This window comes from Octopus bimaculoides, chromosome 23, assembly GCF_046866305.1.
Source record: "Octopus bimaculoides isolate indiv1 chromosome 23, ASM4686630v1, whole genome shotgun sequence".
Taxonomy (NCBI): Eukaryota; Metazoa; Mollusca; class Cephalopoda; order Octopoda; family Octopodidae; genus Octopus; species Octopus bimaculoides.
In genome coordinates, this window is record NC_142950.1 from 32906219 (window position 1) to 32932897 (window position 26679).

General features: G+C 35.6%; 2 protein-coding genes across 2 annotated transcripts in view; one reads left to right on the forward strand and one right to left on the reverse strand.

Annotated features, from left to right (window-relative positions):
- The window catches only part of LOC106873746 (dnaJ homolog subfamily C member 21-like), a 34067-nt gene that overhangs the window by 1686 nt on the left and 5702 nt on the right, over positions 1-26679 (reverse strand). Inside the window, exons 4-13 of the mRNA XM_014921243.3 lie at positions 26077-26202; positions 24771-24944; positions 24084-24134; positions 22046-22125; positions 20938-21050; positions 19819-19900; positions 17056-17265; positions 4102-4153; positions 3110-3258; positions 179-317 (exon numbers count right to left, since the gene is read on the reverse strand). Of these exons, the coding sequence (XP_014776729.2) occupies positions 179-317; positions 3110-3258; positions 4102-4153; positions 17056-17265; positions 19819-19900; positions 20938-21050; positions 22046-22125; positions 24084-24134; positions 24771-24944; positions 26077-26202 (1176 nt within the window). The remainder of the gene's footprint in view (positions 1-178; positions 318-3109; positions 3259-4101; positions 4154-17055; positions 17266-19818; positions 19901-20937; positions 21051-22045; positions 22126-24083; positions 24135-24770; positions 24945-26076; positions 26203-26679) is intronic.
- LOC128250585 (uncharacterized) lies at positions 8782-17419 on the forward strand. Its single transcript, XM_052975881.2, has 2 exons — positions 8782-12225; positions 17072-17419. Exon 1 carries the CDS (start codon positions 8841-8843, stop codon positions 12162-12164), a length of 3324 nt encoding a protein of 1107 aa, XP_052831841.2. The 5' UTR covers positions 8782-8840; the 3' UTR covers positions 12165-12225; positions 17072-17419.

Here is a 26679-nt window from a genome sequence, read left to right on the forward strand (position 1 = left end):
CTCAAAGGTTTCATATGGAGAGGACATATTAAATAATGTACTCCACCACCACTCCTAAATAGACGAGTGAGTCATGGTTGGAACTCTTGCTTATATGACTACTAAATTCGGGCTGACCTGAGACTAAACTACAAAGTATAAACACAAAATAAGGACCAACAATATTTCTGCCACATACCGTATCATTTTGCATTGTTTTTTCATCTGTTTCATTTGTTGTACTTTCCTCCGTTATGTTTTCTTTATTCTGTAATGTTTTCCCATCAGATTTTTTAGATACGCTCTCCTCCACAAGACTTTCAAAAGTTTTAATCACGCTAGAAAGAAGAAAACAGAAGAAACGAAAAAGAAATGAGAGAAAAAAAAACAAAATAAAGAGAAAAACAATTTTAATTATAACCCCCCCCCCCCCCAAAAAAAAATGAGTTGATCTAAAAAAATGTAACATGTAGAAACCAGGCCAAAACAGACAATGGAACCTGGGGTAGTTCCTGTCAAACCATCCAACCCATGCCAACATGGAAAATGGATGTTAAACGATGATGATGATGCAAGACAAACACACACACACACACACAATGTGTGAGTATATATATATATATATATATATATATATATATATATATATGACAGTCTTCTGCACAGTTTCCATCTATTAAATTCACTCACAAGGCATTGGTCAGCTCAGAGTCATAGTAGAAGATACTTGCTCAAGATGTCATATGGTGGGACTGAACCTGAAGCTACATGGTCGCAAAGCAAGCTTATTAACCATACAGTCATGGGAAAATATTTAATACGGGAAAAAGACAAAGAAGAGGACAATTTTTTTAAAAGGAATGAAACAAAAACTAAAAGAAACTGTAATTAGATGGAAAAGAAAAAAAAAAAACAGAATAAGAAAAAGAAAGGTAAGAAATATCCTTTCCAACCCCCAAAAACTGGCCAAAATTGTAATCAGACAGAAAATAAAATGAGGAAAAAAACACACTAAAGAAAAATGAGATGAATTTTAAGGTGTAAGGTAAGAAGAGGAACAGAAGCAGCCAATGAAAAGAGGAAACCCAGAAAACAAAAGGGTCCATTTGAAGATATGTTGTAACAGTCTAGGTTAATGGGTGCAACCAATCAGTTGGTAAATTATAAACCAATCCTTCAATGCCATGAAGACATAGACACACAGACATGGATACAAATGGTTTCCATAGAAATGGATTTGGGGAAAGCAATATAGCAATATTCAAGAACATTACTTTGGATTGTAAGTATAAACAATTGCAAATGTGCATCTCTCTCTCTCCGTCTCTCTCTCTTTGTCGCTTGCTCTTTTAATGTATATTTATTTAAAAGCAGTAACAGATGTACTTCTGGCTTTGGTCCTACTGCACAGCACCTTCAGCAAGAGTACTTTGAAAGTGGAATTTGTTTGGCAGAAACAGTGTAGAAGTCTGTTGTTTCATCATCATCATTATTTAACGTCCATTGTCCATGCTGGCATGGGTTGGATGGTTTGAACAGGGCTGGCAGCGCTGGAAGGCTGCACCAGACTCCAGTCTGATTTGGCATGGTTTTCTATGGTTGGACGCCCTTCCTAATGCCAACCACTCTGAGAGTGTAATGGGTGCTTTTACATGCCACTGGCACAGGTGCCATTTGCATATGTCTATATTTACTTAAATGTGAGTGCATGTGTGTATGTATGTGTGGGTATATGAGTGTATGTATGTTGTGAGCCATGTGGCCTAATGGTTAGGGTGATGCACACATAATCCTAAGACCATGGGTTCAATTTCTGGACTGGGCATTTTGTTCTAAAGCAAAACACTTCATATGGCTCTACAATCAGTTTGACACCTGAAATGTGGCACACCATGCACCTGCACAGGTAATATCAATTTGATGGACAAAGTAGACTTATGATCACTACAAACAATTCATCTGTGCAAGTTATTTAGCAAGAAATTCAGAATTGTCTTCCTCAGATCGAGAGATAGCCATTAGTGTATGTAGGTATTTAACATATATTTTACCTTGCTTGCATGGGTCAGACGGAATTTGTAAATTCCGTCTGGTACAATGAATGTTAAATACCTAAATAAATCGATTACATCAACCCCAGTGCTCAACTGTTGCTTATTTTATCAACCTCAGAAGGATGAACGGCAAAGTTGACCTTCATGGAATTTGAACTCAGAATGTAAAGATGAAATTCCTCTAAGCATTTTGCCCAGCATGCTAACAATTCTGCCAGCCCACTGCCTTAATTTCTCTCAAAATATTGGATAAATATTTCAAAATTTTTTTACAAATATATTTATTCAGTTCAGTTTTCTATCTATTCTGCTGGGTGGACTGTTTTAAAAAAAACCAAGTGCAAGTTAATTATAATTCAAAAGAGCCAGAAGGTAGTATCATCATCTAGCTGACAGGTTAATCCCTAGAGCTGTATCAGTATAGACAAGTAACAAGCTTAGTCTAGCTAGTGACTGAAGGTGATGTGTCTGTATGTGTGCATGTAATATGTGTGAGAGGTGGAAGCGGGGTCTATATCACCCCCCACAACCCCACTACAGCTGAGGTGTTTAACTGTACATCTTTATCTTTTTTTTCCCCCCTTACGTTGACTAATGCATAGTAGGAGTGGGAGTAGGGGCTGCTAAACTTCCATGTCAATGTGAATCGGGTGAAGGAAGAGGTTACTATAGTTATATATGTGTATATAACCATCATCATCATTTAAGGTTCACTTTTCCATGCTAGCATGGATCGGACGGAATTTGTTCAGGCAGATTTTTCTATGGTTGGATGGCTTTCTGATCACAAACCTTCACCTAGGGTTTTTTTTTCAGTTTCCATCTACTAAATTCACTCTCAAAGCTTTAGTAGGCCCAGACTATCACAGAAGACACTTGCCCAAGGTGATGCACAATGGGATTGAACCAGAGATCACATGGTTCGAAAGCAAGCTTTTTAAGCACACACAGCCATACCTGCACATATTCACAGCCACACCTGTGTCTTTGATAAAAGAGAAAAAGAACACAAGGAAACAAATAACAGACAGTAATGGTTACATCTTTTTCATGAAAAACAACTGTTTTCTCCTTACTTTTTCTGTTTCTCTGGATGTATGTCGATAATTACATCTTTTTCGTTAACTCTGACTTTTCCTTCAAAATCTTGTGCCAATTTGGAAGCTTCTTCAGCCTTTTTCTTTTCTTTCTTCTTGTCATCGCCATCACTGTCATCATCATTAATCTGTAACAAAAGATGAGAAAAAGATCAGGTATTATTGCGGTAAATATTATGGCAGCAGAACCTTCAGCACTCCACATAAAATGCTTTGTAGCATTTTGTTCCTCTTTACATCCCGAGTTCAATATTCGCCAAGGTTGACTTTACTTTTCATTCTTTCAGGGTCGATAAAATAAGTACCAGTTGAGCACTGGCTCAATGTCATCGACTTACCCCACAACCCTGAAATTACTGGCCTTGTGCCAAAATTTGAAACTGTTATTACAATCAATACTTAGGCATTGAGACAGCAGAATTTTTAGCATGCTGGACAAAATGCTCAGCATCATTTCATCCATCTTTATGTTCTAAGTTCAAATACTGCCGAGGTTGACTTTGCCTTTCATTTTTTCAGAGCCAATAAAATAAGAACCAGTTGAGTACTGGGGCTGATGTAATCAACTTCACCATCCCTCAAAATTGCGGGCCTTGTGCCAAAATAAGAAAGGATCATTACACTAAATACTAACCATGAGATTGTAATTCCTCAGACTTAGCAAAGAAACGTTTCCCCCACCAATATTTATAGTGTCTCAATCAGATTAATCTCCAATTGTTACCAGGTCTTTATTCCTGGATGTAAGCATAGTAGTAACATATCAGACTGGATTTGAACCAGGAACCCTTATTTTTAAACAGAGTGTTTGGCAATGTTAGCTTTCAGGCCGCATTCCCAGTTAGAGGGCAACTTCTACACACCAGTTGGGAAATAACTAAAAAAATAAGAGGACCATAACCAGGAAATACACAAATAGCTAAAATAAAATAAAATAAATAAACAAATAAATAAATAAATATAAATTCCACCTGAGCAAGAAGTCGCTGTTGTTTCTTCTTTTTCTTCTGTTTTTTTGACATTCTGAAAAAAAAACAAAAAAAAAAACAAAAAAAAAACATGATTTATCAATCACTGAATGAAATTTAACAGTCAATAAATCAAAACTCCAGACGGTAAGGAATATTACCCTTCTGCTTATTTATTTGCATTCTTTTGCTTTAATCAGGCATTATCTTGTAGCTTTGTGACTTAATTAATGTGATTGAATATTTTCAGAATGATATTGTAGGGTAGGTGTGGGAAACCAAATTTAGTTATTTTGAGCACAAATCAGGTAAGAGTATCTTGGCTAGATAAGGCCAGTTGAACCTTTAGCATTCAGATGACTCTATCAAATGTAAAGCTTATTTATTCACACTGTTTTCAATTAATTATGCATTATCTCACAGCTTTGAGATTTCAATAATATGATTATTTATTTTCAGAATGATATTGTAGGATATGTGTGAGAGGCCAGATCTGGCTGGTTTGAACATAAAACAGATAGGAATAGTTGAGCCGGAAATGGCAAGTTTAAACGCTAAAGAGTTAAATATGCTATGACTCAGATCTGAATCTTGGAGGACATTTTCATGTAATGGTCTCAACCTCATGTTCTTTATTCTGTACCATCAAATCAACGAACAATCCCTGACAAGCACTTTCTGTATGTCAATAACCTTTTTAGAAGAGAATAACAAAGAAAGATTTTCTTCTCCCCATTGCTTTCGTTCAGGCAATTTTTACAAGACACAGACAAGTTTGCCTTGCCCCACCTGTCCGATACAGTCACAAAATAAAAGATCAGAATGTGATTGTTATTTTCAGAATGACATTGTTGAATAGGTGTAAGAGGTTGGATCTGGCAACTTTGAACATATCTATGCTAGATATGGCCAATTTAAATGCTAAGTGATTAATATATCAGGTTAGATAGACATAGCCATGATGGGGACGATGTGGTCATTCAACTTGCTAGAAAAAACAGCCATATCTCCATCAAATCATTCCTCTACCATTTAAAGAAAATAAGCAAATAATGAATAATGAAATCTGGAGAAATATCACAATATATGAGGAAGGTGGGGATTGTCATGGCTGGAAGGCATTTAAGATAAGAGAGAAGGCCAAACAACAATAATAACCACAACAATGAATACATTTTTTAAAAAATACATATTTTAGTGTCATGATAAACTTGATTATAATAAAGTAACCTATATAAATCAATGAGAAAGAAAAGCAAAAAATAAATGGGATGGTCAAGGATAGAATGTCTTTTATCATAGGCCTACTCGATCAGGGTTTACCTATGACTAAACAACAACAACAACAAAAAAACACCACATAACTACAAAGAAACTGTAACAAAAAAAAAAAATCCTAAAATAAAATTTAAAAAAAACTACATATTTTAGTGTCAACTAAAAAACTTGGTCATGAAGAAATAAGAAATTCAAAGTGACAAGACAAAAAAAAACTAAAAAATCTTAGCACAAAAAAAACAAAAAAACAAAAACAAAAACAAAAGGGAAGCCTCTTAAACTAAACTAAACTATTTAACAGTGTTATTGTAACTTTACAAACATGACTGAGAGAGTAACAGTGTCAGAATCGTAGCCACAATGACAGGTCTGGCATGAGGCACAGCTGGTGAAAAAATATTCTACTTGTTGTGTAAGTTCCCAGTTAAACAAAAGCAGCCAGGTTGATAATGAAGTGTCTGCAGGGTCAAATATATTATTACCAAACTAACGTTAAAATAACTGACATCATTCTAAGCGTGTAATTGGATTAGCGATATTCCTAGTGACTTATCAATCTATTTATCTATCTATCTATCTATCTATCTATCTATTTATCTATACACACACACACACATATACATATAAAAGCACTCTGTCAGTTATGATGACGAGGGTTCCAGTTGATCCGATCAACAAAACAGCCCTGCTCATGAAATCAATGTGCAAGTGGCTGAGTGCTCCATAGACACATGTACTCTTAACGTAGTTCTCAAAGAGGACATTTTCAGGCAATTTTTACAAGACACAGCTAGACATGGACAAGTTTACCTTGCCATACCTGTTTGATATAGTCATAAAATAAAAGATCAGAATGTGATTGTTATTTTCAGAATGACATTGTTGAATAGGTGTAAGAGGTTGGATCTGGCAACCTCGAACACATCTATGCTAGATATGGCCAATTTAAATGCTAAATGATTAATATATCAAGTTAGATAGACACAGCCATGATGGGGACGATGTGGTCATTCAACTTGCTAGAAAAAACAGCCACATCTCCATCAATCTATCCAAACTAAAATCTACAAGAAAGTGCAGCAATATGTGTAGTCATGAACCTCTAGTGGCTTGTTGCCTGGAAGATATCCAAAAAATTACACATAATTCTGAATGTACAGATTCAACTTTCAACCTACCAATAAATACTCTCCTATCATGATGCCTTTGTAACAAAGGATGGCAGCACATCAGTCTATATTCAAATCCTATTACCACCACCATTCTTTATTACCAACCATCATTCCTTTTTCTGAATCTCTCTCTCACTTTCCCATTATTCCCCACCATCACTTATTATTTACTCCAATCACTTCCAATTCTTTGGGCCATCAACCATTTTCATTGCTACCCCCACACTCTCTCAAATTACTTCATCCTCTATCACCTGTTGTCATACATTGCCTCCTTTCTCTTTCTCTCTCTGCCTTCATCACACTACTCATACTGTTTCTATTCAATCCGCTTACCAACAATCATCATGTAGCTGACTATCCCTCCCTCTTCTATTCCTCAATATTCTCTCTTCCATCACCCTCTTACTCCAGTTCTTCTGATTCTTCTTTTCTTTTACTCTTCAACCACTCCCCTACCCCACTCTCTCTTGCTTTCTTCCCATCCAGCTGCATGAAAAAGAAAAGAATAAATGTACTGAGACAACACAGGGAAAAGAGATTCTCTTTAGTTTTTTGAGAGAGAAACAGAACAATTCTCAAGGTGGTCCTTTCTTAAAATGCACCCAGTGCCTCTCAGTTGGGTTGTTGGTAGAAAGGCCATCCTGCCTCAGAAACCATGCCAAAATGGAACATGCAGGCAAGAAATAACTTCTCAGCTTATCTAGATGGGCAAAAGCTCTGAATAAGGATTGGCTCAAATCATAATGAGCTGTTCATTTGTTGATTTCAAAAGAATATTTCCTTTGAGAGAACTCAACAGTCAAGTCGTAAAATAGTCTTTCCAAAGTAAAATGCAATAACACAAAAACAGTAATTTAAACAGTGATTGCATGTTCATTTTCATTTAAAATCTCTTTTTAATGTTCATAGTAGAAAATAAAATAAAAATTATTGAAAAAGATTTCATATTTTGATAAATATGAAAGAAAAGAATGAAAGTAAAAAAAAGTTTAAGTGTTCAAACTTAGAAACTAAAATGAACAAAATAAAATAAAATGAGTTTCCTTGCACAATGAAGATTGCTATATTTTGTAAGTGTCTACTCATAAAATTAGTTGTTAGCAATAGAGATGCAAATGTCAAGTTGGCTAGCTACTTAATAATTTGCATAGTCCATGGCAAAACTGTTTGGATATAAGAAAGAACAACACTGAAAACATAATTTTTTGATGCAGGTTAAAAATACAAAGTACAGGGGGAGAAAAAAAAATTATTAAAAAACCTCCAAAAAAAAAAAAAAGGCAAAGAAAAACCAAGCCCTCATCTTCCACTGATATGATGGGTAGGGGTGGTCGAGGAAATTTTGGCAAACTGTTTTTGTCTTCAGTTTGATTACATTCTCCCCTCCTGACGTACATAATTGACATGATGTATGCATTAGTAAGGCTGTTTATATTAGATTCGTTTTACTGATTGCAAATTAATAAATGTAAGGTGTTTTAAGAGAAGAGAAATTGAACAAGAACAATGACGATGACGACAACAACAACAGCAACAACCACGGCAACAACAAATCAGTTTTTACAACAAATAAAAGAAGGAATGAACAAGGCAGAAAATAGCAAGGTGGATAAGAAAGTCATTTTCTTCTGAGTTTGACAGAATATGCCAGACGACAGGGCAATCATTGTTTGTGACAGCAATTATTGTAAGTAAATGTAAATGATACAGGTTAGAATTAGGGTTGAACAAGTTTCACACGATGGGACTTTTGAAAGGAAGAATAACTGAGCGAGGAACAATAGTAGTGGAGAAAAAAAAAAAATGAAAGAAGTAAAAAAAAAAAATGAAATAAGTAAAAAAAAAATGAAATAAGTAAAAAAAAATGAAATAAGTAAAAAAAAATGAAAGAAGTAAAAAAAAAATGAAATAAGTAAAAGAAAAATTAAATAAGTAAAAAAAAATTAAATAAGTAAAAAAAAAAATGAAATATGTAAAAAAAAAAAAAGCAACATACCAATGATGGAAAAAATATAAGAGAGAGAGAGAAATGTAAACAAAGATGGAGTAAGGACAAAATTAAAAAAAAAGAAATGAAGAAAAACAAAGACAGAAAAAGATAAAATTAAAGCAAAAACAAAGCCCTGAGATGTTTTCTATTATTTATAACAATATCCGGTGTATCTAATTTCACCTTGAAGTTTTGAAGTCATTTAGTCAGACAAAAGTATATGATGAGATAGTGAAAGGTAGGGGAGAGTAAAATAACAAAGATATATCCAGATATTTAAGACAGCCCGTCTAGTAACCATGATCAGAGTGCCACTAACTAGAGGGGAAGAAAGAAGCAGGTGGCAGATCTTGTCTAGTAGTAACTGCTGTACAACATTCCCAGTATTTTTCATTATAATGGAGACAGCGTTCGCTTTGGGATTGATCCTGCTTTTATATAGCGCTGCTACTATAACAGCACGGCCGAATGCGGGAGCACGGTCGGCCGAAGAAGAGACCAATTTCGAAACAATGGTTCGGTTTTTGGTCAAGAAGCTCAATTCAAATGAACACCTACTACAACTCTTGGAACATAGATTCGAGAAGATGTCTGGAAATGTAAAAGTACATGCCTTGCTATTACAAAGACTCAAGAACGAACTGAAAAGTTACAGAGCAAGAAAGCAGAAACTAAGTGGAAACCTAACTACTAAGGATAATCCGTTATATTCTGATGGCACAAATAAACGGAGAGTACTGCACAGAGCAAGACGGCAGGCAGCTTACAGTTTTTTAAGCCCAGAGATTCTTGAAACGCTTGCACAACAAGAAAGAATCGGTGTCAATGACACCCCCATGGTGTTTGCCAGTGATCCACCACCTTTATTTCCTCAGGAGCTGATTTTCGTGAGTGCTCCAAATGTGCAGAGCACGCCAGAAGAAAACCTTGGGGAAACTACCGCGACTGTTACGGTTAGCACAGCCCCTCCTTCAACAAGTCCCACAGCAGAATTGAGAATTAAACTGCATCGTAACGTAGATAGCAATCCAACCAATGCCCAAAGCCAAGGACAACCACAACCACAGCCACAACTTCAAGAACAACCTCAACCTCAACAGCAACAACCACCACCTCAACAACAACAACAACAACAACCCCAACAACAACAGCCACAACAGCAGCAGCAACAACAACAACAACAACAACAACAACAGCAACAATACCGAGGTTCAGACAATCTTGTTTTGCCACAACCAAAAGCAACTCCACAACCAGGTGTACTCAAGGAAGCTGATGAAGAATACGAAGCAGGAGATAATTATTCATCGTCAGCAGGTAATTCTTGGAGTAAATTCAATAAATCTGAAAAGAGCTCAGGCTCGGGACAGCGAACGGAACCGGATGAAATGGAACATGGAACCAAGAAAGGCTCTGGTAGAGATTCAGAGGGAGATGAACACCATAAAACCAGGTTCAATACTCATTCACGTCTATTTGGAAAACAGCATGGAAACAAAAGGAACTTCAAAGGCCCTCAAAAGAAAGACAGTGATTATGAGGTCTCCGACAAAGAAGAACGAGCATTTGTTCGTAGTAGTGAATATGAAAACTCAGAAACAAGTGGATTATCAAGGAAACGGCGATTTCAACCAATGGCCATTCGTGCTCATGATCCAAGAGTTGATTATACACCTGAAATGAATTATCCTTTACAACCAGACAAAGGCCAGGAAACAGAAGAGAGTCAACCTTCTGAAAATGGAAAATCTAGTAACGCTGGCATTGTTTGGATTTCAAAAGACAGTCGGAATGAACTGGGTACGATAGAACCAGAAACAAAATCTGGACAACAGAATTCTCAAGACAACTTAACAATTTTTCAAAGAATTGATGGTTCTTCTCAAGATTATCCAGGGAATAAAGAATCAGGAGCAACCAACAAACAAGATACGGATGAGTCTAAAACGGCACAGAGTGAAAATGGAGAACAAGCAGGTCAGGAACAACAAGGCCAGCAAGAGGCAGATACGACAGACACGAAGGGAAGTAACTCACAGAATCAGCCAGGAACTGATGATCACAAAACACCTTATCTTTACCCAGGAATAGATGAACATGGAATCCCACATGCTTACCCTGGGGTAGACGAACATGGAATCCCACATCTGTACCCAGGAATTGACGAGCATGGCATCCCGCATCTTTATTCCGGTATAGATGGATATGGAATTCCGTACGGAGGCCAAGTTGGCGATGAGTACGGGACTCATCTGTTGCCTATTGAAGAAAGCAACAATCACAAACACAATGTGCCAACTGGTGTGCAAAATGGCATGATAGACAAGAACAGATATGAAGGGATGTATCCAGGTGACGGTTTTCTAAACCCTCCGTATGGTGCAGAAAACTACTTGGACTTCCCACTTGATGGCGAAGCTGGTCAGATGAACATTCCGGAGGAAGAAGAAAAAAAAGATGGATCTGATGAAAGCAGTGATGAAGATACTAAAGGTGCAGCGTTGTCTCACAGTAAATATGGTGGAGTTAGACACATGGAAAGACTAAGAGCAGGAGATATTATATCCTCAGCAGAAAGACCAGCATTTAATATGGATCTTTATCCAGCAGAATCAAACACTTTGGCCGATAACAGTGCACAAGGGGACAAAGATTCAGAAGAATCTGGAGAAGCACCAACTCACAACGCCAGAAGTTACCATGGTGATTACCACGACCCAGTCAACAGTCAGTTGTTTATGTTTAACAAAGAATATCCTGATAAGAATTCGTTGTTACACAAAATCCAAATGGCTGCCAACCAAAGGAATCCAATATATTCAGGAATAGATCCAGACGAAAATCAAAGTACTGACAAGCAGAACATGAATTATGGCAGACCAAACTACAACATAAATCAAAGGCATGACAGTAATCCTGGCAGGTATTTACCAAATTCAAACAGACAAGGATTTAATAGGGATTTTAGACGTCGGAGTTTTGATGGGATGAATAGAGGAATTCATGATACAACATCCAATCGATTTGGATATGGCACAATGTCGGATCACTCGGGTTACGACAAAGGCTTTGATCGGTTAAACTACGAGTCTAGATTGTTCGGTAAACCCTTTTACAACACAAATCCAAAGGGATACTATCACAGTCAAAACAGGGGTTACAACAACAACCCTTTCTCAAACTACAACAGTCAACCAAACTACAACAGTCAACCAAACTACAACATGGGGTCGAAAAGAAGCAGACATATGATCCAATCTAACAGCAGGTCAAATCTCCATTCTATGCAGAGGATGCATAACCTACCATTCAGCAGATATAATACCAAAAGTGGATACAATGCAGAGAACAGTTACAATAACAACCAGTATTACGATATTGGAAGAAACAACCGAGTAGAAAGCAGCTACACATCACACACCAGAGGCACTGCCTATCCAGCTTCAGATGAACAAGATGAGATATTTGGCACTGACGCCTATTACAACAATGACAGTGGAGAAGTAAGAGATGAACGAAAGAACAATGCCAATAGCAACACCAACAACAACAATAGCAACAAAAATAACAACACACATCATGACAGTGCTGAGAGAAGAAACAGCAATAATTTCATGTATTAAGATATTTGCATTCTGATGAGTTAGCTTCTGCCCAGCTGTTAACATGAACGACCAACACAAGGTATGTTACTGAAGCACACACATACACACATTATTATTATTATTATTATTAACTCCAGTTTCGTTGGAATTTTTGGAGTCTTGCATGTATAAAGGGCTTGCTATCTGTAGCCTACAGTACCATGCTATCTATTCTTTTCAACTATCTAATACTTGCATGTTTATTTTGTATCATTATTATCATTATTACTATTTTTAAGGTGGCAAACTAGCAGAATCGTTAGTATACCAGGCAAAATGCCTAGTGGCATTTCATCTGTCTTTATGTTCTGAGTTCAAATGCCGCCGAGGTCAACTTTGCCTTTCATCCTTTTGGAGTCAATAAAATAAATATCAATTGAGCACTGGGGTAGGGTGGGGGTCAATGTAATTGACTTACCCTCTAGCCCAAAACTGCTTCTCTTGTGCCAAAATTTGAAATTATTATTATTATTATTATTGTTATTATTATTATTATTATTATTATTATTATTATTACTGTTGTTATTATTACTTTATATACACACAATAGATTAAACTGGTGGAAAAGCAAAATTCCCAGCAATGGGATACAAGTAACCTTAGATGCCAAAAACCTTCCAAAGTATCCTAGCTGTCCCTAATAACACTGTTTTCTGGAGTTGCACTAAACTAGGTTTTATGCCTATTTCCTCAATCCATCTGTTCAAATCTTCAGGGATAGTCCCTAATGCCCCTATAACTACAGGGATACATTTTACACACTCTTTCCATAACACTACTTATAGCCTTGAGATAATGCCATTACCTTATTTTAACACTTTCAATACCAACTCATCTAAGTTCAAATCTAATTCTATTATAGACAATCATATTTTTCAAGTATTCATATTTGAATTAAAAATATCCATTACGATTTTCTCTAAGACCATTTTCTTGAGTTATGTTGTGAACCAGTTTAATATTGGCAAAAAAAAATTTAAGTATTTTTGTCAATATTAAACTGCAAATTCATGATTATTTTCAAAATTGAATGGAACGCACAAACATATATTATGACACTAAGAGATATGCAGACATACATCTGTATATGTGTGTTGAGTGTCTGGAGTGGTGTACAGATACAGGGTGTCCACAAGATCTGGGTACATGGATTAAATGAAATCATTACATAAACAATTAAATATAAGAAATAATAATTTCTTAAAGTATGTGTTAATCCCCATGTACCCAGACATTGTGGACACCCTGTATATCAATAAATACAAAGTTAGTAAAAGTTGGAGAAATATGATTTATTTATTAGTTATCACTTCTATTCACTGCACCCACCCCCACCCCGCCCCAAGCCAAGCAAATAAATTTACTAAAAATACTTGAATTCCTGCCTTTTTTTCAACAAACAGCTGATAGCCTTCACACACACAGACATATATATATATATATATATATATATATATATATATATATAAAATACAAAGAATATATATACATGTATACACACATATATGTACATACTTACATCTACATGTGTATATATATGCATATCAGGGTACAGGACGTTAGAACAATGAACTACCGACAACGGAACGAACACAGGAAAACGGAAAGCCACTTGGAATATTCCTTCATCAGCTGTCTCTATTCTAACCTGACGTTTCGATATATATATATATATATCAATATCTATAAAACACAAGATGTTTGTGTGTGTGTGTACGTGATGTGGGTTATGCACGTCCACAAATTAGCACGCATGTCGCTCCAATTTTAGGACGACATTGTTCATGACCCTATCTATGTTTTTGTCAACTTTTTCTCACAGAGGCACCCGCGTATAGCTGTAAAAATCGATAAACTTTTACCAATTTTGAAGTTTGTTGACATGGCGAAGTCAAATCTGTGCGTACGCGCGTGAAGGAGAGAGAGAGCAAGAAAGAAAGAGAGGGAGAAAGAAAGAAAGAGAGAGAAAGAAAGAAATAGTGTGTTTGTGACAAGGGGAGAAACAGATTGTTTGCCAAGCGTCTAAAAAAAAAAAAATGAAAAAGTGGAAGAGGGAGACAAAGCGGACAAGGAAAAAAAATTTCTCTCACCAAGACAGCGTCTAACAAAAAACATAAAAAAGGAACGAACAAGTGGAAGAGGGAGACAAAGCGTATTAGGAAAGAAAACGTAGCTAAGGAAGACAGAGTAAAATGCATTTTTTTTCTTAAACATGAGATATAGTTTCAAATATAAGACGTTTTTGAAAGACACTATATTCTATAATAAGATTATATATACTTTCTCACATAACAATTAAAATATATTTATTTTAAATCATTTATTTATTTTAAATCGTTCATCTTTCTCCCCCCTCTCACTCTCACACATACGCACATATACTACTTTGGGAGCGAAAGAGTTTTGTTTATATTTCACAACTATGAAACAAAAACGTATGCAACAATTTGTCAGTCACCCCCCCCCCCCCACTCGTTTTTCGGACCACAAAAAGGGTTTGGTTATTTTTCAGATTAACACCCGCACGATTTCCACTAGGGTGTTACGGTTAGGATTAGGGTTAGGGTTACGGTTTTAGGGTCAGAGTTAGGGTTAGGGTTTAGGGTTAGGGTTAGAGTTAACATAGAAGGGACAGGCTCCTTATTTTTTGGTTAAGGTTGTTGGTAAGCTTTCCTAAGTTACTCCAATCCAGATCCCCAATGCAAACCTTCAGATCAACCTTCTCCTATGCAGATCTCTAATGCAACATTTAAAAAAAAGAGTCAATAAGTGAAAATAACCAATAAACTGATTCCTTATGGGATTTCCCAATCAAATTGCCAGCAAACCATTTTCAGCCAGACCAATTTCAACGGATTTCGCTCAAATCTGATGTCGATGTTATTTATTTTGGTTTGAAATAAAGGACTTAATCATTTAATAATCCTAGCTTAATCCCGAGCAGCGCCGGGTTATACTGCTAGTATATATATACATATATATATATATATATATATATATATATATATGTATATGTATATATATATATATGTGTAAAGCAAAAAACAATCACTGAACACACTATTAGTTTTGATTAATTTCCTTTATATGGAAAGAATGTACTTCAAAGAAATAATTGATAAATAAATTGTACTTCCTCAACTTAGAACAATATAAGCTCAATTTAATTTTAATTTTTTATAAATTGATTTTAATTGAGTTTTTACATATATAGATATGTAAATATGTAATGTACATATGTGTGTGTGTATATACGCACATATATATGTATGTAGGTAGGTTTGTATTGATTGTACATATATATATATATATATATATATATACAACATGACATTTTAATAAGCAGAGCTTCAAATCTGATCAATTTGAGAATTTCAGTAAATGTATACCAATATCAAAAGACAAAGTCAAACACAGACCAATTATTCTATCAGAAATAATATGTTCTTCATTTTATTTTAGCCCATTGCAGCTAAAGCCATATATACATAGAAATGGATGACTTTTTTATAGCTATCTTTATTTCCTTATTTGCTTTTGAATGAAATATCTAATTAATCATTCAAAAACATTCAAATAAATGTCTCCTTGTTTGCTCGCCATTCTCTCTTCAAAATTTTTGTCACCATATCTAAACAGCTTCAATTAATTTTGAAAATAATGAAGAACGTAGTAAAATAATTTTATCATTATTAAGTTATTGTTTGGCATACAATAATAAGCACAAGGTCTGAGATTTTGAGGGAGGAGGCTCGTCGATTAAATCAGTCTCACTGCTCAACTGCTACTGATTTTATCAACCCTGAAAGGTGAAAGGCAAAGTCTACCTTGGTGAAATTTAATCCCTTAGTGTTTAAACCAGCCATATCCAGCCAGAATTTTTTACCCGTTTTATTTTCAAACTGGTCAAATGTGGTCTTTCATAGTATTTAACATGGTTCTGGGTTTAATTCCACTGCATGGAACCTTAGGCAAGTATCTACTATTATAGTCTAGGGCCAACCGAAGCCTTGTGAGCGAATTTGATTGAGGGAAACTGAAAGAAGCTTGTTATATATATGTGTGTGTGCCTGAGTTCATCACTGCCACCACCACTACTTGACAACTGCTGTTGGTATGTTTATATTCTTGTAACAGCAGTTCAGCAAGATGAAACTGATAGAATATGTAGTGAGGTCAATTCATTCAACCAAAATTCTTCAAGGCAGTACCCCAGCATAACCAGACTATTGACTGAAATCCCTTCATTATTCTTGAAGGGATATAGGAATAATGAAAGGGAGAATGACAGACACAAAATTTATAAGAATGGGTATATCAAGATTGAATATAAGGAATTATAATTTTTTTTATTTTATGTATTTTTGGTTATTTTATTAATCATCATCATCATCGTTTAACATCCGCTTTCCATGCTAGCATGGGTTGGACGATTTGACCAGGAGGCGACACCAGGCTCCAATTTGATTTGGCAGAGTTTCTACAGCTGGATGCCCTTCCTAACGCCAACCACTCCAAGAGTATAGTGCGTGCTTTTACGTGCCACCGGCACAAGGGCCAGTCAGGCGGTACTGGCAACGGCCACGCTCAAAATGGTGTATTTTACGTGCCACCTGCATGGGACCCAGTCCAGCAGCACTGGCAATGATCTCGCTCGAATGTCTTTACACGTGCCAGGAATGCGACGCTGGGAATAGGTGCCATCACGATTAGGCAACGCTGGGCAAAGGTGCCATCGGTCAAAATTTGTTATAATTATGAAAGGCCTTTGCAAGTTTGTTTTAACATATGCTTAGTTCATTGCAGGGAAATGCACCCAGTTTGGTAGAAAGGCCTTCTTAAAACAATTAAGAACTCGTCTAAGACTTACTTCTGTTTTCTTTCAGAGATTTCTTCCACAACATCATCACTGTTAAAGTCAAGATCCTCATCATCCACTGGAATGTCAGATAGGGCTTCTGAGCTATCATTCTTCTTCTCTGTCATGCTGTTCACCATTGCAGCCTCATCTTCCTCCATCTCTTGCTTCAGTAAAATGACGTTCTCCTTGTGTTTTTTGGACCTCTCATGATTGGCAAATCTGAAGAATAAAGATGCTTTTCAATTAATTAATGTAATGACAATCATATTAATATTATGTTATTATAATGTAAATACTATTATAACATAATATTACTGTTATTATTATTATTATTATTATTATTATTATTATTAAAATTAGTTTAATGTTCTCATTTGCTTTGTTTCTTTCTGTTTTTTTTTCTTTACAATATAACAAATTTCACTGGTGAACAAAGAAAATGTGAGCTTTTGCTACCAAACAGATCATGAATGAAGCAAAAACCTCAACCTTATTTATCAATACACCCGACCAGAATATATATTTTTTTGAATATGAATCAATGGAGAAGCTTCTACATGGTCATTCAGTCTGCTAGAGATATCAGCCAAATTCCAACTATCATCTTTAAAAAGGAAGTATACTCTGGACAATGTAGTTCCAGATATACAAAGGAAGAGAACAGAAACCTTTTATTGTTGTTGCTTGATCGGGGCTACACAACAATTAAGAACAACACCTATCATATATCCAGAATACCCAACCTACAACAAATACAATAATAATCCTGTTGATTACTGATCGAAAGATTTATTTGATTGATCAACACGAAATCAAGGATGGAGGATAAAACACAGATCAAAAAAAAAAAAAAAGCTTGAAAAGCAAAAAAAATTTAAAAATTGGAAGAACAACAAATATAATAAAGTTGCAAACAAAAAACAAAACAAAAATAAGTTGATATTTTCAAGGCAATAAAATCATTGGTTTCGAGGTTGTAGAGTCTAAAGATTATGGACTATAACCAAAGACTGTTTATTTCATATGATAATTATTCTCAATGGGAAAAGGACTGATGTTATGTACCATATATACTCATGTATAGTTTACACCCCAGTTTTGCATACAGCATTCTTGGTTCAGTACTTGATTTACATATATCCCAGGCTGTGTTAATTAATACTGCTTATAACATTATATTTTTCATCGTAACATATCAAACATGTAACCCATATCTGTTTGTAGCTCTTAACAAATTAAACCCATGTTAGTGAATTCTTAATTCTTTATATGTAATGATTCTAGTTTTATTTATTTAACCCTTCAGCATTTAAACCAGTCACATACAACCCAAATATTCAAACAGTTTTATGTTCAATCTGGCCGGATCTGACCTCTCACACCTACCCTACAATGTCATTCAGAAATATACAATCACATCATTGAAATCTCAAAGCTATGCGATAATGCATGGTTAATTGAAAAAGTGAGCTAATAAGCATTACATTTGAGATAGTAATCTGAATGCTAAAGGGCTAATCATATACGATAACAAAATTATCACACTCTTACTATGCTGGTATGTATAAACCATCTATTCATCATCATCATCATCATCATCGTTTAACGTCCGCTTTCCATGCTAGCATGGGTTGGACGATTTGACTGAGGACTGGTGAAACCGGATGGCAACACCAGGCTCCAGTCTAATTTGGCAGAGTTTCTACAGCTGGATGCCCTTCCTAACGCCAACCACTCAGAGAGTCTCAATTGATATTAAATGTATTTTCTGGTGTAAAACATGTGTGGATGCATGCTTATCAAGGTGAACAAATTTTTTTATTAAATGATTGCTATAATTTCCTTACATAAAATCTGAGATCAGGAAAAAATATGAGGAGGATGAGGATGAAGAGGAAGATGATGAACCATCTTTATTACACCTGAGAGGTTGTCTCTGTTAAGACTAAAGTATCCATTCTACTCTTATGTTGCTTGTCTTCATTCTGTCTTTTTCTTTGAAGGAATTGTAAATTAGGTGAAAATATTAAACCTTTAACTTCAAAATTAAATTTCATGGTTATTTTAATAATGGTTGTTAACTCTTTAGTATTTAAATCGGCCATATCTGGCCCAAACATGCTATGCATTTTGTGTTCTAACCAGCCAGATCCAGCGTAACACACCTACCCGTCAATGTTATCACATCATCAAAATTTCAAAACTATGAGATAATACACGAATAGTTACAAAACAACGTGAATGAAAACACATTACATTTGACAGAATATGAATGTCAAAGGATTAAATATCCGTCAAAAATTAGAATTGGTTTTTTTCTACAAATTACATTGCCTCAATAGACTTGACATATCTCAAAATAAAATAGTTTCAAACAAGAGAGTTAAGGGTAATGAAATTTTGAGTGGATATATCTGATTTCTGCAGGGAAGAGATTAAATCAGTGAATGGAACTAACATCAATATATGGGATATTAAGGAGCATGTTTAGTAGCATTTCATCTATTTTTAGCTTCTGAATTCAAATTCTGCCAGCATTAACTTTGCCTTTCATGAAAGCAGGGTCAATAAAAATAAGTACCTGTTGAACACTGGGATTGATATAATCAGCTTAACCACCTTCTCTGAAATTGCTGGCCTTGTACCAGAATTTGAAACCAAATATATACAATATTGATTTTACTGTTTTTATTGCCAAAATTACTAGTTTTAACAAACAGATCATTCATTCATTCATTTGATAATTCTAGTTCATAAAATTGATGTACTTACGCTTTATCACTTTTAAAAGCTTTATTGCATGCTACACAAAATAAGTCACCAGCATAATCTGCATCTTCTTCAGAGGAGAGATCTGTGAAAAAAAAAACAAAAGAAAAAAAAAGAAATTAATCCTTTAACATTCAGATTCTTCTGTCAAATATAATGTTTATTTATTTACATTGTATTGAATAATCATGCATTATCTTGTAGCTTCAAGATTTTGATGATGTGATTTATTTCTAGAGTGACATTACGTGGCACCTTGGGCAGGTGTCTCCTATTATGGCATCGGGCCAACCAAAGCCTTGTCTGTGGATTTGGTAGGCAGACAGAAGCTGAAAGAAACCTGTTACACGCACATATACATACATACATATACGCTTTTACTCTTTTACTTGTTTCAGTCATTTGACTGCGGCCATGCTGGAGCACCGCCTTTTAGTCGAGCAAATTGACCCCAGGACTTATTCTTTGTAAGCCTAGTACTTATTCTGTCGGTCTCTTTTTGCCGAACCGCTAAGTTACGGGGACGTAAACACACCAGCATCAGTTGTCAAGCGATGGTGGGGGGACAAACACAGACACACAAACACACATACACATATATATACATATATACGACGGGCTTTTTCAGTTTCCGTCTACCAAATCCACTCACAAGGCTTTGGTTGGCCCGAGGCTATAGTAGAAAAAAAAAACAAAAAAACGAAGAACAAACACAAGAAAAAACACAACGCAAGGACATGGTACATGCAAAGTACTAACAGATGCTCAGGGAAGGAAAGAAAGGTAGTTTTACATTTAAAGCAAAGGTCTTCGTCAGAAACAGGAGATGGAGGAAAGTCCAAGGGAAAAGGAAGACGGAGACACCAAGCAATGTTTAGGTATAAGTGAACTTTGGGTTAATTAAAATGTTTGACGTATTTCAACTTCTAATGGCAAATTTACAGTAGTTGCCGTGGGGAGAGGGGAAAAATTCATGGTAAAAGGGGACGTTACTGTGACATCAATAATTATTATTAATAGTAGTATTATTAAATAACAACAAACAGGTTACAGAAATTAATAATCTTTCTCTGTATCTTCTTTTCGTTTCTTTCTTTGTAATAATAATTAAACTTAAATCACCTTCGGAAAATTTATCACCAAACTCTTTCTGGTGAAGCGATTCTAATTCTTTAATTTCTTTCTCTACCTTCGACGTGGCACTCCACTCTGGCTCTTGATAATTTTCAAGCAATCTGAAGAAACAAAAAACAAGGTGTCATATAAAAATATTATGAACAATATATTTAAAAACAATAATTATTTTTAACCAAGAAGCAAACTTTGTAGGTTGAAGAACTGATCCCAAAACTTGGGTGGTTCTTTATTCTACTGACCCTTGAAAGAACAAACGGCAAAGTTTACCAATGCAAGATTTGAACTCAGATTGTAAAGAACCTTAATGACTACCGAATCCACTACCTTTTATTAATTCTTTCTTTATTGGCGACAAGGGTCACAAAATCATTTAGAACAATACAGAGACAAAGAATGGTTCGGATTTATACAGAAACATGTAAGCAATAAAACAATAACAATCTGCAAAAAAAAAAATCTTTATTTTAAGTGATGTTCGTAAATGACTGTTACCATCATTCAAGCAGTGTTTTTATTTTCCAATCTTCCCAGAAAACATGTCTGGCCATGTGGAAATATTACCTTACTTGGAAACAGGTGAGCTGGGGAAAAAAATCTACCTCAACAAATTCCATCCAACCCATGCAAGCATGGAAAAGTGGATATTAAAATTATGATGGTTAGTCCACATTACTCCATAAAGAGCACAGGGCTGATTTCCTGGTTTCTCTGGCATATATACATATTCCTTCTAGGACATGATGCCAGTCCATCACAAGATTACTCCTTTTTACCAGCTGAATGGACTGGAGCAATCTGAAATGAAGAATTTTGCTCAAGGACACAGTGCACATTCCAGTCCAGGAATCAAAAGCCACAAGCTTACAATCATGAATCCTACACCCTAACCATTAAGCCATGCACCTCCACTTTAATGATGGTGATATACAAAGAGATATTGACTTATAAAGTGTTTAATACACTTTGTAGTATAATATGGTTGCACAACAAAATACGATGTCCCTACAAGTAATTAAAACATAGGATGGTAGAAAACTTCCGACAGGAGAATTTTTTGCTGCTAAGAAAAATATTTAAATGAAGAGATATTTACTTCAATCTTTCTTGTACTTGTTTTTTACGCATTTCTTCACTTTTCTGAGCCAATTCAAGAGCTCTTCTTTCCAATTCTTCCTGAAAATGGGAAATAAAACTTAAAGAAAATGTAAAGTTTAATATCTGCTTAAATTCTAGTAAAAAAATAATGAGAATTAGTTAGAAGCCTAGTTAGTTCAAAAGCTAATATATTATGGCCAGATATTCTGGACAATTAAAAAACATGTTAATATATGATATTAGGATTTTTGTTAGACATATGAACAGTCAGCACCAATATTAATGATAATGGTTCTTAATTTAGACAATTTATGATAATAATTCTTAATTTAGAGGTAAAGGTTCCTTGTTCTAATCCAGTTTGGCTGTGTGGATATAGTCTACTTTGTTAACATATGATCTCAAGTTCTATGTCACTTCTCAGTGCCACGGGCAAGTATTTTCTACTGAAGCCTTGAGCTGACAAATACCTTGTAAGCGAAATTGGTAGATAGAAACTGTATGAAAGCCTGCCATATATTTTTATACACACAAACACATATATGTGTGGGTGTGTATTTATGTGTGTGTGTGTGTGTGTATGTCTCGCTGAATATTTACATTCTGCATTTTGCATAAAAACACTGAGCCACAAACAGTAGTTTCTTGATCCTCCCTGTCATCAGATCATTCAATAGCTTTTGCTTCTTCGAAGACGAATGAAAAATGTTTTATTTCAAAAACAGGTGAGTGTTAGAGCTAAGTGTTAACAATAGGAAGAGCATCCAGTTATAAAAAAAATACCTCATAAACATGTACTCCCCTAAACCATGCTAGCATGGAAAAATAGACATAAAACGAAAACACCTGTTTGGTGTAAGGAAGATAACTCAGCAATATCTAAATACTACAAGGTATTATAAGGAAATATTCAAAAGTTTACAAATTTGCCACAAAAGCCATTTAAAGTTTTCCAAAGAATATTGATGTTTTAGCTCCATATTTTTTATGTGTGAGTGAATTATATACAAATTTGAATAGGTGCTGAGTTATTGGAACAAGAAGACAACTGGAATTTTTTATTATTTTATCTTTGATTTATAGCTAATTCAAGGTGGCAAGCAGGCAGAATTGTTAGTATGCTGGTCAAAATACTTAGCAGTGTTTCATCTGTCTTTACGTTCAGAGCTCAAATTCCACCAAGGTCAACTTTACCTTTCATTCGATGAAATAAGTGGCAGTTGAGCACTGAGGTTGATGAAATCAACTGATCCCCTCCCCTGAAATTACTGGCCTTGTGCCAAAATTTGAAACCAATTTATAACTCCCCCTTTGTAAACATAAGGACACAGGAAATGTGTCAAGGCCGACAGGAAGCGGTGCAGCTTCCTAGGTCTAACCAACAGTAGTATTAATCCCTTCAGGGGGACTGTCAATTTAAATTGACAGCATACAACTACTTCATCGTGTCACTACTGCATAAATCTCTCTGAGAGATTTAGAAATGTATTATTTCTAAATTTATAACTAGTTTATAGATTTAATTTAGGTAGCTATTTGTCTCTACAATGCTTGGAATCTTGTGTCCATTGCTTGCTTGTTTAATATGGCCCTCCAACTTAGATTTCAATGTGATAGAGTGTGAATTAAGCTCCTTTTGTTTGGCAGAGGTAAAGATTAGGTATCAAATATACATTTAAGATGAAAAATAAAAGCAATTTTTGAAATTGTGTTATATATTCCCTTCCACCACCAAATTATTTATTCAATGCACCAATTCTATCCATTCCACATTAATACACACATGCACACCCTTATATATTTGATAGGCTTCTGCAAAGCTTCTGTCTGCAAAATTTCAATTATAAGCTTGGGTCAGCCTCAGGTTATGATAGAATACTCCTTCCCAAGATAACATGTAGTGAGACATCTGCAACTGAACACAGAAACTTCACACTTACATGGTAATGCCAATTTAATTAAAACAATAGCAACTACTTTGATTAATATTTGTAATTAAATGAAACAACCAATTCTAACTGGTTCCTGTTCCTTACCTTATGAGCTTTTACTCGTTTGTCTCGCTTTTTAACAAAAGCTACCAGTTGCTGTAAAAAAAAAAATGAAAATAAGAACAAAAATCTAACAAAAACTGAATCAAAGAGAGAATCACAAACTCTATATCTGTTTAAAATATACTTCACTGTATCACTGTATCAACTAGGCTACTGGATGTTGTTATACATCGCTGATCACAATGTGCTTCCTTGCAAAGTTGTAGCCTTCAAATGATGCCACCCTGTTGGTAGGGTAAACATTTCCTCTGAATCTAATGCCAGTCCATTGTGTGGTTACTCATTTACAGCTGAGAGGACGGGAACAACATGAAATGAAGTCTCTTCCTCAAAAACACAACGCACCACCCAATCTAGGAATCGAAACCACACAGTCATGCTCATCTGTCTCTCTATATATAGATACATGCAGTGTCCTTTATTTCCAATCTTCAGTGAAAAAATTAATTTATTTGGAAACAGCTGAGGGTTGATGACAGGAAGGGCATCTGGCTGTAGAAAAAAAAATCTGTCTCAACAAATTCCATCTGACTCATACAAGCACGGAAAAGTGGACAGTAAAACAATGTTGATGATGATGATGAAAAAATAGCATAAATTTCCAAGAGTGAGCTTTAACAAAAAACATTTTTACAGGTTCACCAAAACAGACAATAAGGTAATACTCACACGAATTTCTTCATTTCTTTCTTTCTTTGCAGCATCACGAAGTTTTTTGTTTTCGGCTTCCATTAAGCGTCGAGTTCGCCGATCGGGTGCCTCTCGTGTGTCGAATTTCTCCACCCAGACGTAGGATTTAGCTGTGCAGTAACTTGACCAATAACCATAGAACACATTAACAACCTAGGAAAATATAAATATATTCTTTAGATGAACACAAACGTTAAGAGTAATGTTACTTCCTGCATTTACAAGAAAATGAAATTAATATTAGTATTAAGGCACATGGCTCAGTGGTTAGAGCATCGGGCTCACAATCATGAGATAGTGAGTTCAATTCCCAGACTGGGCTGTATGTTATGTTCTTGAGCAAGTCACTTTATTTTTCATGTTGCTGCAGTTCACTCAACTATAGAAATGAGTTGCAACATCACTAGTGCCAAGCTGTATCAGCCTTTGCCTTTCCCTTGGATAACCTCGGTGGCGTGGAGAGGGAGAGGCCGGTATGCATGGGCGACTACTGGCCTTCCATAAAACAACCTTGCCGGTCTTGTGCCTAGGAAGGGAACTTTCTAGGTACAATCCCATGGTCGTTCATGACTAAAAGGGGTCCTTTCTATTAAGGCAGCATGTTGATAGAATAAGTTAACATGTCAGTCCACTCAACTGCAAATGGGTCCTGCAATGGAATAGGCCTCTGATCAGGTGGAATGTTGGCCAGCTCGCCAGCCAGCAGGGTGGCATCAATTGAAAGCTAAAGCAATGTGAAGTGCATTGTGACCAGTGGTGTATAACAATATCTGATAATCTGGTCAATACCATGATACCATGATATATGTGTGTGTGTGTGTGTGTGTGTGTGTGTGTGAGAGAGAGAGAGAGAGAGAGAGAGGCCTTGTTTTAATTTAGTGTTGTATTTGTAGATGAGTGTCACTGCCATACAAGCAGTGTCATTCGTTTCCAATATTCCGCAAGAGTATGTTCGGCTATAGGGAAATACTGCCTTGCTTGGAAACAGGTGAGGGTTGGCAGCAGGAAAGGTACCAAGCCATAGAAAATTTGCTTCAAATAAATTCCATTCAAATTAAACAAGCATCGAAAAATGGAAGTTAAATAATGATTGTAAGGATGGAGGGCTTTGTTGGTGTTGTTATCGTTGCTGGAGTCAGCCATGATTGAACAGACTTATGATCAAAAGAATTTTATAACTTGCCAACCCACCAAGAATACAGAATACAAAAGAGCTGGAATAAACACCACAAAGCATTCTGTGTCCATTACAGAACTATTAAAAATTGGTATAATCAATACTAACCTCATCAAAATTGCTATCACGCTGGCCAAACGAAGGGATTTTCATGTCGGAGTCCTTATCGTCCATGTAGTTATAATCTTCCTCAGCAAGGATGTCAAAGACATTTCTATATACACTGTAAAATCCCTTCAATAAAAAGAATAATAAAAAGAACATTTAAGGACACAAGGACATTGACAAAAAAAATCTCGTAAAGTACCAATGTAAAAAAATTAGGTATAATTGTTCCATAGAAATAAATCCAATGAATCCAATTCTATGGATCTAAAATGGTTCATAGGTGCAGGTTTGGCTGTGTGGTTAAGAGTCTTGCTTTCCAACCATGTGACCTTGGGTTCAGTCCCACTATGCGGAATTTTGGGCAAGTGTATTCTATTAGCCCTCAGGCCAACCAAAACCATGTGAGTGGATTTGGTAAATGGAAACCAAACATAAAAATCATAGGTATATGGACAAGGACAGCTGCATAAAGAAGAGCTGATCACTAACTATGGAAGGAACCTGGGAAAGAGGTAGACCCAGGAAGACATAGTATAAGGTGGTGAAATATGATCTTCAGAAGTTGAGTCTCATGCAAGTGATGACAAGTGATTGAGACTTTTG